The sequence below is a fragment of the Austrofundulus limnaeus genome, unplaced genomic scaffold, assembly GCF_001266775.1.
Source record: "Austrofundulus limnaeus strain Quisiro unplaced genomic scaffold, Austrofundulus_limnaeus-1.0 Scaffold1138, whole genome shotgun sequence".
NCBI classification, from domain to species: Eukaryota; Metazoa; Chordata; class Actinopteri; order Cyprinodontiformes; family Rivulidae; genus Austrofundulus; species Austrofundulus limnaeus.
Window position 1 is genome coordinate 28,969 of NW_013953540.1, and position 16,631 is coordinate 45,599.

A 16,631-nucleotide genomic window follows, 5' to 3' on the forward strand; every position below is an offset into this window, starting at 1 on the left:
TGGTTTGAGTCATGCTCTAAGTGAGTGTGACATGCCGTAATAATAAAATTATTTTCAACGTTTGACCAAAATGACTACAACTGACATCATTTAACTTTAAATTCTAGCCTGAAAGGCACTGGCAAATATGCATGCCCTTATTATAACGTCTGTCAAGAGTGAAAAACAAAATTGCCATAAAAAAATCTGTGACAAATATTTGCTTGGTGCACTTTGGGCAAAACAAGCCATAAAAGCTAGATGAGGTATTAATCACAACATGACACTGATCTGATTACAGTTTTTTTTCTGCTTTAAATAACACCGAATAAACACATAAAATGTGTTTTTTAAACTATATATTTTTAAACTCACTTGTGGGTTATTAGTAACCTCAAGATAAAAGAGAAAATTATAAATGGGGAGTCATTTAACAGCCAGGCACGCCGAAAACCCCCACCCAGTGCTGACAGACAAGTCTTTTTACCTTTGGCCTGCCACAAGGACGGCTCAGACTTTGGAACCAGGACAAGATATCCGCAGGTCCCAGCCATCATATACAGTAAGACTGAAGGTCTATAAAAGCCCTGAGACACAAGCAGGAGGATTAGTCTTCAGAGAAAGAGGGAGACTCTCCATCCCCATCATGTGGGGAGCAAAGCTCTGCTGTTTGCTGCTCCTGGGCTCGTACACGCTCGCCCGTAAGTACGCTGCTTTTACAGCAAAACTACTCAGCTGTGAGGATGAGACTTTATGTGTTAAAGTGGATAAATGGCAGAAAACATATTATGGATGAGTGTTTTTTTATGCTTAGAGCTAAGTTGACAAATTCATTTTCTTTTTTATAAAATACAATTATTCAAGCTTGGCTCATTTTGAACATGATTTTCTGTTTCTCTAAATGAAATTTTTTTGTCCTTCTTCACAGAACAAGATGTAGGAAGTCTAGATGAGCCATCTCCTCTTTGCTTTTGTGAGTTTCCTTCTTATAAACTTAAGTGTTGTTATTATTTATGAGCATGACTGTGGATATTTTATGTAACATAAATAATGTAACTGAATTAAAGCATGACAAACAAGGTGAAAATACAGATGATACCATTTCGTTAACACTTTTTAAAATGTTTTGTTTTTAATTAGAAAAATTTTCAAACCAGGCAGAAAGCTAAAGATACAACTGCTTGTACAAGGATACTTTGCCTGTCAATGTTTTTAATTTCTATTTAAATTTAAATCTAAAAACAATCTGACTCGCATTTTGTTCACGTTAAACATTTTAAATGTCTTTTTTAAATAAAATTGTTTATTACACTTTTTCAAAAAGTAAGTTTGACAGCAGATCATTATTATTATCATTGGTTATTAATAACAAACATTTTTATCTAAAATATAGACATGTGTAGAGTAAATATAATTTACTGATTTATTTTAACTAAATGTATGGAAAAAATACTTTTGAAAATATTTTAAACATATAAAAATGTAAAATTCCAAATATTTACTATAACATAAAACCATTTTTATGTCATCAAGATATTAACTATCACTCAGCCTGAAGGTTTGGTTGTTCATGTATTTATTATTATTATTATTATTAGTAGTAGTAGTAGTATTGGTGGTGTAATATTTGAAATAGTTTCATAAATGTTTGTCTGGTTGAAAACACGCTCCACTAACTGATAAAATAGAAACCTAAATGATTATTTTGGATGTTTCTTTTTTATTATTCTGGTGAAAAAGAATTTTTAAGTGACACTTGGGGACATTATTTTTTTTAGTGGCCAGAAGATACAAAAACTTCAAACGCTTTGTGTACAACTACGAAGCCGAGACGTTGAACGGCGTGAATGGAGCCACGGATAACAACAGCGGCCCTAAAGTCCACTGCACCGTGAGTCCCACAACAAGAAGAACACCAGCTGTGGCTCTAAAATAAAATAAAATAAAATAATTAAACTGTTGATTGTGCTGCACAGGTTGAGGTCGACGTGCCCCAGACGTGTAGCTTCATCCTCCGCACCACAGACTGCTCTCTGAAGGAGATCTCCGGCGTGGACGATGATGGGAAGCTGGTGTACCGTCCTGCAGCTGGTGCTGAGGATTTCAAAGCTGCAATGGCCAAGTAAGTCATCCTGCTGGCTGTCCAGGAGGATTTTATTTTGAAGTTATCATAACTGGGCTCATTCAGAGAGATCAAAAGGAGCTTAAATCCTAAACCTCTGCTTCCAGGAACCCTTTGAAGATTTCAGTGGAAGGACAAAATGATGTCAAACTGTACCCTGAGGATGACGAGTCCACCAACATCCTGAACGTGAAGAGGGGGATCATCTCCGCCCTCCTGGTGCCTGACCTGGACGAGGAGAAGAGCGCAGAGATGGTAGCTCCTCGTCTTTCTTAACGATGGTTTTCCAGCTCAATGCTGCCAGTTAGCTCAGAGCTACAGCAGCTTAATTCTGTTTGTGATGTAGAGTCACGCAAAGATAAACAAGTTACACAACCAGCAGATAAGCTGCCCGAGAGGTCATAAATGGACTCTTATGTTCTTACAGTGACACTCATCATGTACCGGTCAAAGTCCGAGATAAGTTATCTGCGCCTTCAGCATCACCTGCTCCCGTGATGGGGGCAGAGGAAGACGGAATCGTTCGGGTTCATTGATTATCTGATCTAGAAAGGACAGAAGGCACATTCTCGAATCAGATAGGCTTTTGTTTGTGAGACGTGACGAACACCCTCGGGTTCTGACCGAGCCTCTTGTTTTCAGCCCACCGTGCACGGCGTGTGCTCCTCCAAGCTTTCTGTCAACTCCAGAGACGATGACGCCGTCGACGTGACGGTCAGCAGGGATCTGACGGCGTGTGACCGGTTCGTGGCTCGCAGACAGGACACCAGTCCTCTGGCCCTCGTCTCTGGCATGGTGAGACCTCACACAGCACCTTCACGTGTACAAAACTGAGCATTTCCTGACCCAAACCTGCACGTGTGGTCTTCCTTCCATCAGAACTACCCGCTGTCCAAGATGATCAGCAGCTCTCAGATCTGCAACTACAAGTTTGACAGCCGGGAGAAGTACATGACCAGTGGCTCCTGCACAGAGAAACACATCTTCCTTCCCTTCTCTCATAAGTAGGCGTTAAAAGAATTAAACAACCATTGTGATCCAGTTTTAGATCATCAAAGCTCATTATTTTACCTTTAAATCTCCTAAATTGTGTTTTTTTTCCCTTGAAAAAGGAATGAATTTGGAATTTCTGCAGTCGTGAGGCAAACTGTGACCCTGACAGAGACTTCTAGGATCAATGACCGAGTATTCCACCACAGTAAGTGCACTAGTGTTTAGATCATGACCACAATAAACAATCAAATAAATAAATAAATAAATAAATAAATAAATAAATAAATAAATAAATAAATAAATAAATAAATAAATAAATAAATAAATAAATAAATAAAACATTCCTACAGTTCTCTTATCAGTGCCAGATGGAGGCACCTTCACAGTGTTTTTGGGACTTTTTCTTGCTGATTGAACTAACTTGCGTACAGATGAAAACCTGAAGCAGCTGCCCATGGAGGCCGTTGACGACAAGCTGCCGGTGCAGAACAAGGACGCCGTTCTAACCACGATGCAGAAGCTGAGCGTGCTGTCGCAGACCACCGAGGGCGAGGAGCGTGCCGGACTCTTCCGCAAGCTGGTTTCCGAGCTCCACGGCCTGAGGGCCGACGTCCTGAGCTCCGCCGCTGATGAGATGATGGGCATCTCCGGCCCTCTGACCTGGCAAGCGCTGGCTCAGTGTGGCACCCCAGAGTGCACCAGCGGCATGCTGAAGGTTCTCCGAGGATTCGACCATGGCGCGTCTGAGGTGGATGCTGCCGTCTACGCCCTGGGAATGCTGTCCAACCCCTCCCGCCTGATGGTGAAAGACTTGCTGGCGATGGCTCAGTACAAGCAGAGCAAACCCATCATGTATGCCTTGAGCAATGCAGTCACCAGGTATAAATTAAACGCCAAAGTGCTGAGTAGTAATTTCTACTTTACATTAGCAAGTATTCACTTACGTGTTGTTTTTCTCTAGACTGTACAAGTCTGAGGGTGTCACCCCAGAGATCACCGCTGTCTTTGAGTACATAACATCCCTTCTGGGTGAAGACTGTGCAGGGGAGAAAGACCTGACCTTCCTGACCCTGAGGGTAGGTTACCAGCTCTGAACAAACCTTGAAAGCAAATAAAACAGCTAAAAAGCTAATTATCTGTGATGTTTTATCTAGGTTGTTGGTAACATGGGAGAAGCGATGGAGGCTGCTGACCCTGCTATTAAGAGCACCCTGCTGAAGTGCATGAGACAACCTTCCACCACTTTGTCCGTGCAGCTGGCAGCCATTCAAGCCTTCAGACGCATGTCCGTCACAGAAGAGGTATCTACCATTCCAGTTCACAGTGACAATACCTTTTAAGTTGTTGTTACACCGTTTAAGATTGACAAATGATGGTGACAGACTGTATGTTAAAGGGACTGTTGTTCCGTCCAGGTTCGCGTCAACCTCCAAAAGGTCACCCAGTACGCCAAGGGTGCCGTGCAGAAGCGCCTGGCGGCGTACCTCATTCTGATGAGGGATCCTCAGGAAAGTGACTTTCAGATGGTGAAGAAGCTTCTCAGCCAGGAGGAGAACATGCAGGTCAAAGCTTTTGTCTCCTCTCACGTCTACAACATCATCTCCTCAACGGACTCAGAGACTAAAAAGTGAGAACTGAGATGCCTTTTCAAGTTTAATGAAGTTTTATCTGAACCAGTAGCCGTACACAGGACATAATTTGCATTTGCTTTTGTTTCAGGCTCGGTAAGAGGATAATGGACGTCCTGCAAGACACTGATGTAGTCGCACACAACGACTACACCACCAAGTCTCGCAACTACAAGCTGGGTGTGACACACGAGAGCATGCAGGCCAGCATTCAGGGCAACATCATTTTTGATCCCAGCAACCAGCTGCCAAAAGAAATCCTGCTTGAAACGACCCTGGAAGCGTTTGGTTACAGCATGGATATTTGGGAGGTATGTATGTCTTTAAGCTTTAATGATTTGCTGTGTTATAGGCTCCTTTTTTTGTTAGTAATATCCAGTTAAAGCTCAGTTCAGATTATCAAACTGAGACCAGTCTGGTTTCGGATGATTTCAGGTCGGCGTGGAGGGGAAAGGATTCGAGCCAACCATCGAGGCTTTGTTTGGACAGAATGGTTTCTTTCCTGACTCTGTGTCTAAAGCTCTGTACTGGGCTGAGGACAAGATGCCGCCAAAGATCAGAGAAGTTCTGGAAAAATGGCTTGCTCCTCTGAAATCAGGACAGCCGAAGGTATTCATCTTGAGCACGAGTCATTTCATCACTCTGGTTGTTTAAAGCACAACTTGACAAAATAAAATAACATTTTTTCCCCCTTAAGATTCCTGAAAACCTTATGGGAGAAATCCTTCTTAACTTCAACAAGCTGGTGAAAGATCTGCAGAGTCAAGAGTCCCCAGAAGCCATGGCCTACCTGAGGATCATGGGAACTGAGCTCGGTTTCATCAAGGGCAGCGATCTGAAGTTTATTGCTGAAAACGCAATTTTGAACGCAAAGGTTTTCATGCATCACGCCAAGGTATTGATATCCTACACTTACAGTATCCCTATATGTGTTTTGACCGTTTTTTGTTTTAAATATATCATCATCTTTATTTTAACGTGCTTGTTGTTCCCATCAGTTCACAGGCATCTCGATGCCAGGCTTAAACAACGAGATTTTTGCACACTACATCTTTATGGACAACAAATTCACCTTACCCACAGCATCTGGCCTGCCAATGACATTTGCTCTTTCTGGCACTTTTGCTCCTGGTGCAAAAGGAGGTCTTCGCATTTCTCCGAACATGGTAACAGTTTTGTTTTCCCCCACAAAAAATTGCTATTTTAACTTTGGACTGTAGCTTTTAATTTAAAACCTATTTTATGTTTCTGGTCTGGTTTAACCCGCAGAAGGAGTTGGCCTTCAGTCCCTCTGTTGGAGTTGAGTTCATGACTCAGATGGGGGTCCAAATGCCCGAGTTTGTTGTCTCTGCTGTTGAAATGCGGACCAACCTGTTCCACGAGAGTTCTCTCAGTGCCAAGATCACCATGGAGCAAAACCAGGTCAAGCTTTCCATCCCTGCTCCACAGGGCACCACCAAACTCTTCAGAATCAGGTGACCAAAATCACAAAAATATTATTTTTGTAATAAATCTGTTTGTTAGCAAAAATATTTTATAAACCAATGGATGGATTGTGTTGTAAAACTCATGTTGCTGCTTTTTCCTATTTTTCTAGCAATAAAGTGGAGATTGTAGGTTCTGGTCAGGCAACAATGATCCCACACAAACAGAGCAAATCAAAGTGCAACCGTCTTTTCTCTGGAATCAAGTTCTGCTCCACGATGCTTTACAATGATGCTCGTGACAAGACCACAGCTCCTTACTTCCCCCTGAATGGAGAGACCATGTAAGTTACAGTCTGAAGAGTTCATATTTAGCTTTTCTTATAGAATAAAGTGAAAACTCATCTCTCTTTAGGCTTGCTTTCGACATCGAGCCGACTAAAGAGATCACTGAGTACACGGCCACGGTTGTCTACGACCTCCTCAGCGAAGGAAAGGATGGTCGCCATAAAGTTGACTCCTTGAAGATGATCCTCAGGGCTGAAGGTACGAGCATCAGAACTGAAATTACACACCTTATCTATAAAACTGCTGCACGAATGCTGAGTGCAGACATTAGAAGAAGCTGAAATTAAGTTATTAAAGCTAAAAGATGTAAAATGCTATGTAAGCAACAAAAATGTTAGTTAATAATATCAAAAGGCCAGCTGGAAGTTGAAACAGGAAAAAGCTATCTAAAAGTTCAAAATAGCAACTCTATAGCTAAAAGTAGCAAAATGCAAGCCAAGAGTAACACAATGTTAGCAAAAAGCTAAAGTAGCAAAATGCTTGAAGAAAGCATCAAATGGTTAGCTAGAAGTTAAATGTGAAAAGGACTATCTATAAATTAAAAAATAGCAGCTCTGTAGCTAAAAGCTAAAAGTAGCAAAATTCTAGGTGAAAAGCATCAAAAGGTTAGCTAGAAGTTAAATGTGAAAAAGACTACAAGTTAAAAACTGCAGCTCTGTAGCTAAAAGCTAAAAGTAGCAAAATTCTAGGTGAAAGCATCAAAAGGTTAGCTAGAAGTTAAATGTGAAAAAGACTACCTATAAGTTTAAAATAGCAGCTCTGTAGCTAAAAGCTAAAAGTAGCAAATTGCTAGGTGAAAGCATCAAAAGGTTAGCTAGAAGTTAAATGTGAAAAGGACTATAAGTTAAAAATAGCAGCTCTGTAGCTAAAAGCTAAAAGTAGCTAAATGCTAGGTGAAAGCATCAAAAGGTTAGCTAGAAGTTAAATGTGAAAAGGACTATCTATAAGTAAAAAATTGCGGCACTGTAGCTAAAAGCTAAAAGTAGCAAAGGGCAAGCTAAAAGGTCAAATTGCACAGGAAAACAAAAACAGCACAAATGTGTTAAAGCTGATTTAAAAGAGAAAGTGTATCAAAGGCATTGAATAGGTCTCTGTTCTCTGAATTTTGTAAGTATAAATATTTTTAAAATGTAAAAGTTGCAAAAAACTAAATGTATAGCAGCCTCCTCCTGAATGAGCTGAAAACAGCACAAAATAGAAGGATTAGGTGGGGGGGGGGGGGGTCACTGAATCAGCACAATTACAGAATTATGTACACACTGTAATGAAAAAATAAAGCAATATTTTTTGTTGTTTCTTGTGACTCCAGGTAAACAGCCCACTGAGGCTACAGCCATCATGAAGTACAACAGGAACAGGAATATTTTCACCACTCAGATCCAGATCCCTGACATTGACATTGAGGCAGGTGTTAAGATGGGTGCGACAGACAGCAGCTCAAAGGGCAAATCCATCTTCCTCGAGCTCTCCAACAAGAACGTGCAACAGCTGTCTCTGATTGGTCGTGCCAAGTGAGTCAACTTTTTAAAATGATATCAAGCTTTTTTTTTATTGGTAGTTCCATTATTAACACACTTAAAAATGCTTGCACTAAAAGACTTTATTTTACATGTACTGCAGATTTCAGGCCATGAATGATGGGATGCTGCAGGTTCAACTGCTGGTGCCATCCCTCAGGACCGATGCCTCCCTCACTGCTACAATGAGCAATACTGATGGACTCACCATGCAGATCAAGAGTGATGTGAAACTCCCAGAGGTCTCCTCCGTTCAGGCAGTCACCATCACATATGGTACATTACTTTAAAATTAACTTTGGTATTCAAAATGAAACTGATTTTCCAACATTTATGGAAAACTAAAATGCAAAATCTCATGTACCGCAGGTAAAGAGCAGGTTGAGGTGTCTTTGATGTCCAACATGAATGCTGACACAAAGATCCCAGTGCATTATACCAAAGCTGCTCAGACTCTGTTCGGGCAGCTTGCAAACGATGTCATGGACCGGCAGGTTGACAATACAGACATGAAGCTGCGGCACATTCTCAACAAAGGACTTGAGGTAAAAACAGCACAATGTTTGCAACTTTTTTTGCAGACACTAACTTTCATGGGCTGAAACATGAGAAATATTTTTGTTTTGTTTCTTTTAGGCCACCGACATCTGGATGGATAAGATCTCTGCTGATGTTCCCTGCATCAAGAAACTGAGGGACAGCGTTGCATTGATGCAAATCCCATCAGTGCCTGAAAATTTATTTATGAACCTGTAAGTTCACCTCAAATTAGCATGTTTGAAATTGCCTCTTGATTTGGATTTAGAACATCATAAAATCGATTTAAACATGTTTTAAGTTTGACTTATTTTTTTATGATTAAACCAGTGAAAGCAACCTCAGATACCAGTTCAACCAGAACCATTTCACAATGACCATCCCTCTGCCACTTGGTGGGAAAACATCCGAGGAGCTGAGGATACCATCTGTTGTCACCTCCCCACGCATTTTTGTGCCTGAGCTGGAACTAGATTTTGCCCCACAGAAGATCCCGATCCCACGTTTTACCATCCCCTCTGAATACGATCTCACCCTGCCTCTGGTGGGACTGATGGAGGCATCTGCCAAGGTCAACAGCAACTACTACGACTGGGAGGCGGTGCTCACTGCTGGTAACAACACTGCTGAGTCACCTGAATATGTGGCCAAGTTCAGCATCATGGCTGAAAGTCCAATAAGACTGCTCTCCTTCTCAGCTGAGGGTAATCTTAATTTTGTTCTGTAATAATTGTTCCTTTGTGAGCAAATATTGACGAAACAACATAAAAATCGAACGTGTACTCATTCTTACTCAATTTTCTGTTTCACAGGAGCCTCCAAAATCACAGACACAGATAAGGAAACGATTGAAGTCACCGTCGATGGAGCCCTGAAACACATGCTCGTCAACACTGGTTTTAGTGTTGTGGAAAGTGTTGCTGTCACAGACAATGTGCTAACAACGGGTCATTACAAGTTATATGCTGCTGCTGATCCCGTGGGTCTGAACACTAATTTGACCGTTACCACCCAGTACACCCTTGACTCAAACATGCTCTTCGGAGACGTTAACACAGACGGAAGTATCGCCTTTGGACCCCTGGCTGCCACCACCACCTACCACCACACCTTCTCCGTTGAGCCAGTCAAAAAAGAAGCAAAAATGGACAGCACCCTGAATGTGAACTCTAAAAAGCTGAAGTTTTCCAACAAGATCAAAGCATCTTATGAAAAAGATGAATTTTTGTTTAAATCAACCACCGACGTGAACCATGACCCCATCACGCACACCACCAAAATTAACCTTAGCTACAAGGAGTTCATACTCGGCTTCCAGTCTGATTCTGTGACCAATGCTTATGAGAAGATGATCCATAGCAGGACGGAGTTCTCTTCTTCTGTAGGACAGGCTGTCCTCAGAGTAGAGACCCAAGCTGAGGATAAGAACACGCAGAACCGTGCATACTCCCTGCTGACTGGAGCCATGAATCCCTCTGGCTTAGAGATCAACGCTGACGCCTCCATAAACATCTTCTCAAGCATTGCTTCCCACAAAGCAACCTTGTCACTGACCACAAATGGCTTGACCACCAGCTGCACAACAACTGCCCGCCACAGCCCCTTTACATTTGAGAACATTTTCCACGGTGGAGTTGACGCCTCTAAAGCCACCTTGTCTCTCACAACCAAAGGAAGCATTCAAGCTAACAAAGCCGAGCTCAACGTGGAGGGAAAGCTTGCAACCACAGAAGTGTATCTCAACAGCATGTTTGCAGGTAACCTGTTTGACGTTAGCAGCAGGAACAGAGTGAACCTCAGACTGAATGAGGATGGCTTGGTCTTCTCCAACAACATGGTTGGATCTTTCAGGGAGATGAAGACCGATAACACCCACTCACTATCTCTTAATTTGAGATCTTTAACCCTCCAGTCCAAAACTGACAACTTCCTTGACAGCAGCAACTCCTACATGCAGGACATCACTCTCGACATGAAGCGTTTTACTGTCTCGGCCACAGTGAAAAATGACCTGAAGGTGATGGCGGTTAACTTTGTGAATGATGCCAAGTTTAAGGCAGAACCTTACAACATGGAACTGGCTGGAACACTGATGGGATCCTTCTCAGAAGAGGAGCTCAAGCACAGATATGAAATCAAGTTTGCCGACATGATCCTGTCTGCAAAGTGCAACACCAATGGAAAACTCCTGGGATCTCATTTGACACATGACACTGATGTGGAAGTTGATGGTTTGACGGTGAAGTTCAATAATGTGGCCAACTTTAACTCACCCTTCCTTCGTCTGGACAGTACGATCAAATCTGCTGCCGCACCCTTCACCCTCAACATCGATGCCATTTTCAATTCAAACAGTGAGGTGCATGTGTACGGGCAGCACAACGGCGCAGTGTATAGCAAGTTCCTCCTGAAAGCAGAACCCACACTGTTCACTCAGTCCTTTGAGTACAGAGCCTCAACCAGCCACGAAATGGCAGACAGACCTGCAATCAAGACCAGCATGGATAACAAGATGAACAACATGTTAAGCCTGCAAGAGCAAAGTGTTTCACTGAAGGTGACATCCACAGTAAATGAGCATGTTTTTAATCAAGAACTGAGCGCATACAACAATCCAACAAACATGGGTATTGAAATGAAAGGAGCAGTCTCAACCCCACTCTTCAGTGAGGACAGCCAAGATTACGCCATCTCTGGATTTGTGAAATATGACAAGAACCGTGAAAGCCACTCCATCCTGATCCCATTCATCGAGCACCTGCCAGCAGTAATTGACAACATGAAGACCACAATGATGGAGCTGATGGACTACAGCATCAAGATGCTGAAAGACGTCAGCACCAGGTATGAGATCAGTGCCAAGTTTCAGGACAAAATGGCAGAACTGAAAGACGCCATTGACCATTTTGAATTTGACCTCTTTGTCCAAGACCTAAAAGAGTTTATCACCTTTCTGGAAAAGTACATCACCGAACTGATGGCCAAGTTCCCTAAGGACAAAATTATTAATCAGCTCAAATCTATCAAAGACGCTATCAAGGCTACAATCAATAACTATAATATCAATGAAAAACTTGCAGCAGTTTATATCAAAATTGAAGAGTTTCTCTCCAACTATGAGGTTGAACAAATAATTGGGGCCTTTATGGATGACGTGGTTGAAATTATGCGGGCATATCAGATCAGAGAGAAGCTCCAGATTATATATGAAGCTCTGACATCAATTGACATCCAGCCTTTGCTGAATACAGCCCTGGTGCCCATTAAGGAGCTCATGAATGAACTGTACGCCTTTGACTTCAAACAGCTGATTGATGACATGAGTGACTATTTCATGAGAATGATCCAGAAAATTCAGTCCTATGATTATGAAACACTCACAAAGGAGCTGAAAGAGAAAGTTGAAGACATGAGCAAGATTCCTTGTTTTGGAAAACTCTACGGTGAGTTCAGAGTTACCTCACCTCATTACAAACTAAGAACCACCGCTGACCTGGAGAACACCACAACCTCATCCATCACACCAGAGTTCAAAATAAATTTTAACTCATGGGCTGATTCTACTCTGAATGTCCTTGACTTCATTGTGGATGCCTCTGCACAATTTTCTGCACCCGAGATGAGCCGTTTGACCTTTTCTGAGATCATTAAAGTACATCAGCCATCCTTTACACTTGAACACAAAGGAGCAATGGATTTGCATGGACTATCAGCCCTAGCTTCTGCTGAAACAGCTGCAAAAATCACAACTGAGCCCTATGTTGCAGAGCTTCTTAACAATGCAATCCTCAACACGGAAAATGAAATCTCCGCCACAATGAAGACTACCTACAAACATGACCTCAAGATGCCCCCCCTCAACATGTTCAGTGAAATGATGACAGAGCAAAATACTGTATTTAGGCTCGCAGATGGCACCATGCATCTCACTTTAAATAATCAGGGTAATGGGAAACATGCATTTCAGAAATTCTCAGATGAGGGAACCCACAAGAGTGACATCGACGTGGAAATGAATCTCCACAAAGCCAAAGTGACCTTCACTGGAGTGACGAGCAGCAACCACTTGAAGATGAACCAAAATCTTGATGCTGATATTTGCATTTTCCGCCATGTCATCATCAATGCCAAGGCTGAGACTGAAACGCCTTCCATTAAGGGCAGCGTTGCAGAGGTCAAGCTCCAAGCTAAGGTTGAAGACATGAGAATCGATCTCACCACCTCCCACAACGCAGAATTGGTCGGTCAAGTAGAAGGAGGTATTACAAGCTCTGCCGTCGCTTTGATCAAACCTACAGAGCTCGTGTTTGATGTGAAGAACAAAGGCAATGCCAGGGTCGTCCTTCCATTCGGGCTGTCCGGAGAAGTTGACCTCCAGAATGACGTTGCGTTCACTCTGAACTCTGAAGTGCACCAGGCAAGCTGGGCGGGTCTGGCCAGATTCAACCAGTACAAATACTCCCATTCCTTTTCCATGGACAATGGTGAGAGAGAAATTAACATAATTTCCCAAATAAATGGGGAGGCGGATCTGGACTTACTGAAGAAACCTATCACCATTCCTGAAATCACCTTACCATTTGTTGGCATGAAGACCCCTAGAGTGGAGGACTATTCTCTCTGGGAAGACGCTGGCCTGAGCTACTTCCTGATTACAACTCAGCAGACGTTGGACATGAAATCTAACTTGAAGTATGTTAAGAATCCTGAGATGATCACTATTGATATTAATCTGGAACCAGTCATTAATACCATTAACACCAGCATGAAGGCACTGCACAGGAGAGCGCTCACTTGCAAGGATAAGGCCACAGTCATCCTCGCTTCGTCTTACGACAAAGCAAAGGCAGAGTATGAAAAATACAGTGTTGAGTTGCCAAAAGCCATTGAGATACCTGCCTACAGAGTTCCAGTGATGAATGTTGAGACATCTTCCTTCACAATTCCCCTGCTCGATGCCTCTCTCATGACAATGCCCGCCCTACATGTCCCATCTGTCCTCAACAAGCTGACTGTCCCAAAAGTCAGCCTGCCCAAAATTCAGACCATCAAGATCCCAATGATGGGAGACCTGACCTATGAGTTCTCCATGAATACAGCAGCGATCACGTTCAAAACTGACGCCAGCATCCTCAACCAGGATGGCCTTAACATCAAACTTGATGCCTCCTCGTTGTCTGAATTTACTATTCTGAATGGGAAGATCGAGGCCAGCACCAAAGTGAACACAGTGGATGAATTTCAATTGGCCTCCTCCCTGTCTGTGAAACATTCACTGCTGGAAGGAAAACACAAAAGCGCCATCGTCTTAAGCTCTGAGAATGTAGACACATCCATCACCAACTCCGCAAAAATCAATCTGCCTTCAGTGACGATGGAAATCAAGCAGGAAATGAAAGGGAATCCAGTGGAAGGCCTTGTCGTCTCCATGTCTACTCCATCTTCGGGACTCATTGCTGTTCAGATGCAGACAAAGCGGCCAGCACAATTGAAAGCCAGACTCTACGGACGCTACCCGGTAAAAAAAAAATTAAATACATTTTTGATATCTAAAAAAATGCTCATATTAATTTACTGTTTATTCCTAATCTGACTTCTTCTTCTTTTTTTTCCATCAGACTAAGCCAACAACCGACGTTGACATCGTTGGTCTCAAGATGTCTGTGGTTGAATCCAGAAAGCTGAACCTCCAGACCACCTGGAATACGGAGATGCCATACGAGATGATGCTGGGACTGAAAAAACATGTACTCGAGGTGGTGGAAATGGTTTCGGATCCAGCTCTCAGAACATACAAAAAACTCAACAGACATGCTAGAAGCCTAAAGAGCTCACTTGAAAAGGCTACAAAGCAAGGTAAAGAAATGTTGAAGAATGCTGTTGAGAACCTAGCTGCAGTTAGTCCCTCTGATGCGATGCCCGCTGTCATAGATAAGACCATTCTGATTCTCAGAGAGTACCAAAAGAAGGTTGAACTTGTTCTTGATGCTGTTGTTAGATTCCTGAAACAGACCAAGTTCCAGATCCCTGGTTATGAACGAAGGCTCTCTGGACTTGAGATCTACCAGAAATTGAGCGCTTTTATTGCCGATGTGTCTGAGGAGGCTTTGGAAAAGATCCCAAAGTATCTCACCTCCATGTTCGCACCAGTCTTTGAGCAATTCCAAACAATTCAGTTCAGTTTTCCAGGCTCTGACCGTATTCTCAGCGGGAAAGAGATTCTAGATATCGTATTGGAGTATGTAAAGAAAATCCAAGAGTATGTGATTGGTACCGTGAGGAAACTAGGAGACACCCAGCTGGAAGATAAAATCAGGAAAATCCAAACATTTACGCAGTTTATCATTGAACAGAGTGAAAACTTTCTCCAAAAACTAAAACATGAAAACATAGACGGCATTTACAACTTACTGGCTGAGCGGTACAGCGATCTGAAGGACTCACCTGTCCTGGCAGATGCTTCTGAAAAATTGAAGGTGTTCCACAGAATTATTTTGGAATTTCTAAGCTCTGTAATGGATAAACTCTCCCACATTCCATTATCTCAGGAATCTTCTGAACAGCTCAGAGCAGACATCCAGTCTTGGATCGACTCCATGGTAAAAGGCATTAACACCTTCCACAATAATGTCATCAGGAGCCTCAAAGAAAAAAGCAAGAGCGTTGAATCGTATGTTAAAGTAGGAGACAGGCAGATAGAGGTTGATATTCCTTTACCAAATGTTGCCAGATTCAACTGAATTCAACCAAAATGATGAATAAATGTTTGTAATAACTGTTTCTTTATCATATCCAGCAATACAGAAATAAATGTTTTGTCATTAAAAAACAAAGCTCTACATTAAAAGCTGTTTCTTTTTCCATTTAATTTTATTTCACAGTAAACCAACAATTGTTCTGATTCTGCTGTGTTGTCCTTTGTGTCTTGTACTATTTAAAAAGCCATGTGGTCATCAATAAATACAGTTTGTACTGTATACACGTCAGCGCACTTCTTTATTTATTGATTTATATGGAGCTTAACAACAACCAAGGTGACCAAGACGCTTTACAGTAAAAATCTCATCACAAGAAAACATAAAAACAAGAGAAAAAAATGCCAATATGCTACATCAAGGTATTAAAAAGCCTGTCTAAAGAAAAGTCTTCATCTTATACTTAATGTATGGAGGACCAAATATGACATAATTAGAAATAAAAATCAGAAATATATAAATGAACTAATAAATAAATACACTTAAAATGTTTAAAATACATTTTAAAAGAACTTTACCTCGTATTTTATAATGTAACCGACCTTCATATTTATTTTCCAGTTTAGTTCCAATAAATTATATATTTTTTCCTTATATACAGGTAAACACAAACAGTTCAAACAACTCTGTGTAAAATTGAAAATGGCAGATTTTCACTAGAGAATCTATAATCTTAGGGAGAAAACTTTCATTTTAGCAGAAAGGAAACATAGATGTCAAACAAAAACATAGACACACCTAGACTGAAGTCTTGTTCATACAAATTTATATCTTTCTGTGTTAATGGTTGAATTCAAGGACTAGAGTCCCCGATAAATATTAAGTTACTTTCAAAATGATGGATGAAGAACTGCAGCAGTGTTAGCATAGCGTAGCTTACCTCTGTCGATCGATTTGGTTCTTTCCCCCCAAATCACGAAAAAATCCCCCACCTCCTGATTATAGTCGGGCTGCAGCCAGACCACCGTTTCTTTGTTTTCCGGTCACTTTATCTGCAGTATACATTTATCTATTGTGCTCTGCTCCTAAAGTTTTGTTTTGGCTAACGCTAAACAGCTGATCAAGTCCAAAGAAACCACGGATTTTTGAGTGTTAACATCACCGGATACACATTACTGCGTGACTGGCAAAGGTGTGTGCTCTATAAATGCTTTTAGTTTCAAATTTATTAATCTTTTGGCAAATCTAAGGTTTGACAACAAAAGTTCCTGACAAAATAGTAATGATACTTTATTTTTAGTGGCACTCAAGCTGAATAAAACTAAAGAGTGTTATGAGTCATTTATCTCTAAGCATATTCATGATTTAAAAAAATACAGTAAAATGAG

General features: G+C 41.6%; 1 protein-coding gene across 1 annotated transcript; it reads left to right on the forward strand.

The window, feature by feature from the left end:
- The first annotated feature begins 569 nt into the window (after window positions 1–569).
- On the forward strand, window positions 570–15,525 carry LOC106534304 (apolipoprotein B-100). The gene is made up of 26 exons (XM_014030898.1): window positions 570–680; window positions 908–952; window positions 1,758–1,870; window positions 1,956–2,101; window positions 2,209–2,356; window positions 2,744–2,896; window positions 2,981–3,105; window positions 3,214–3,299; window positions 3,526–3,973; window positions 4,056–4,170; window positions 4,249–4,395; window positions 4,510–4,721; window positions 4,814–5,033; window positions 5,158–5,331; window positions 5,420–5,617; window positions 5,721–5,888; window positions 5,992–6,197; window positions 6,320–6,490; window positions 6,562–6,692; window positions 7,804–8,005; window positions 8,115–8,287; window positions 8,381–8,556; window positions 8,648–8,763; window positions 8,879–9,252; window positions 9,361–14,066; window positions 14,167–15,525. The coding sequence occupies exons 1-26, from the start codon at window positions 626–628 to the stop codon at window positions 15,286–15,288; spliced, it is 9,930 nt and encodes a 3,309-aa protein (XP_013886352.1). The 5' UTR covers window positions 570–625; the 3' UTR covers window positions 15,289–15,525.
- Window positions 15,526–16,631: the final 1,106 nt, after the last annotated feature.

What these genes read in the sequence shown, in the direction of transcription:
- LOC106534304 (XM_014030898.1), top strand. Translation starts at nt 626, where the DNA reads ATGTGGGGAGCAAAGCTCTGCTGTTTGCTGCTCCTGGGCTCGTACACG. An exon ending in GGGCTCGTACACGCTCGCCC is followed by an intron (nt 681 to 907) that starts GTAAGTACGCTG and finishes CCTTCTTCACAG; the next exon opens with AACAAGATGTAGGAAGTCTA. An exon ending in TTCCTTCCCTTCTCTCATAA is followed by an intron (nt 3,106 to 3,213) that starts GTAGGCGTTAAA and finishes CCCTTGAAAAAG; the next exon opens with GAATGAATTTGGAATTTCTG.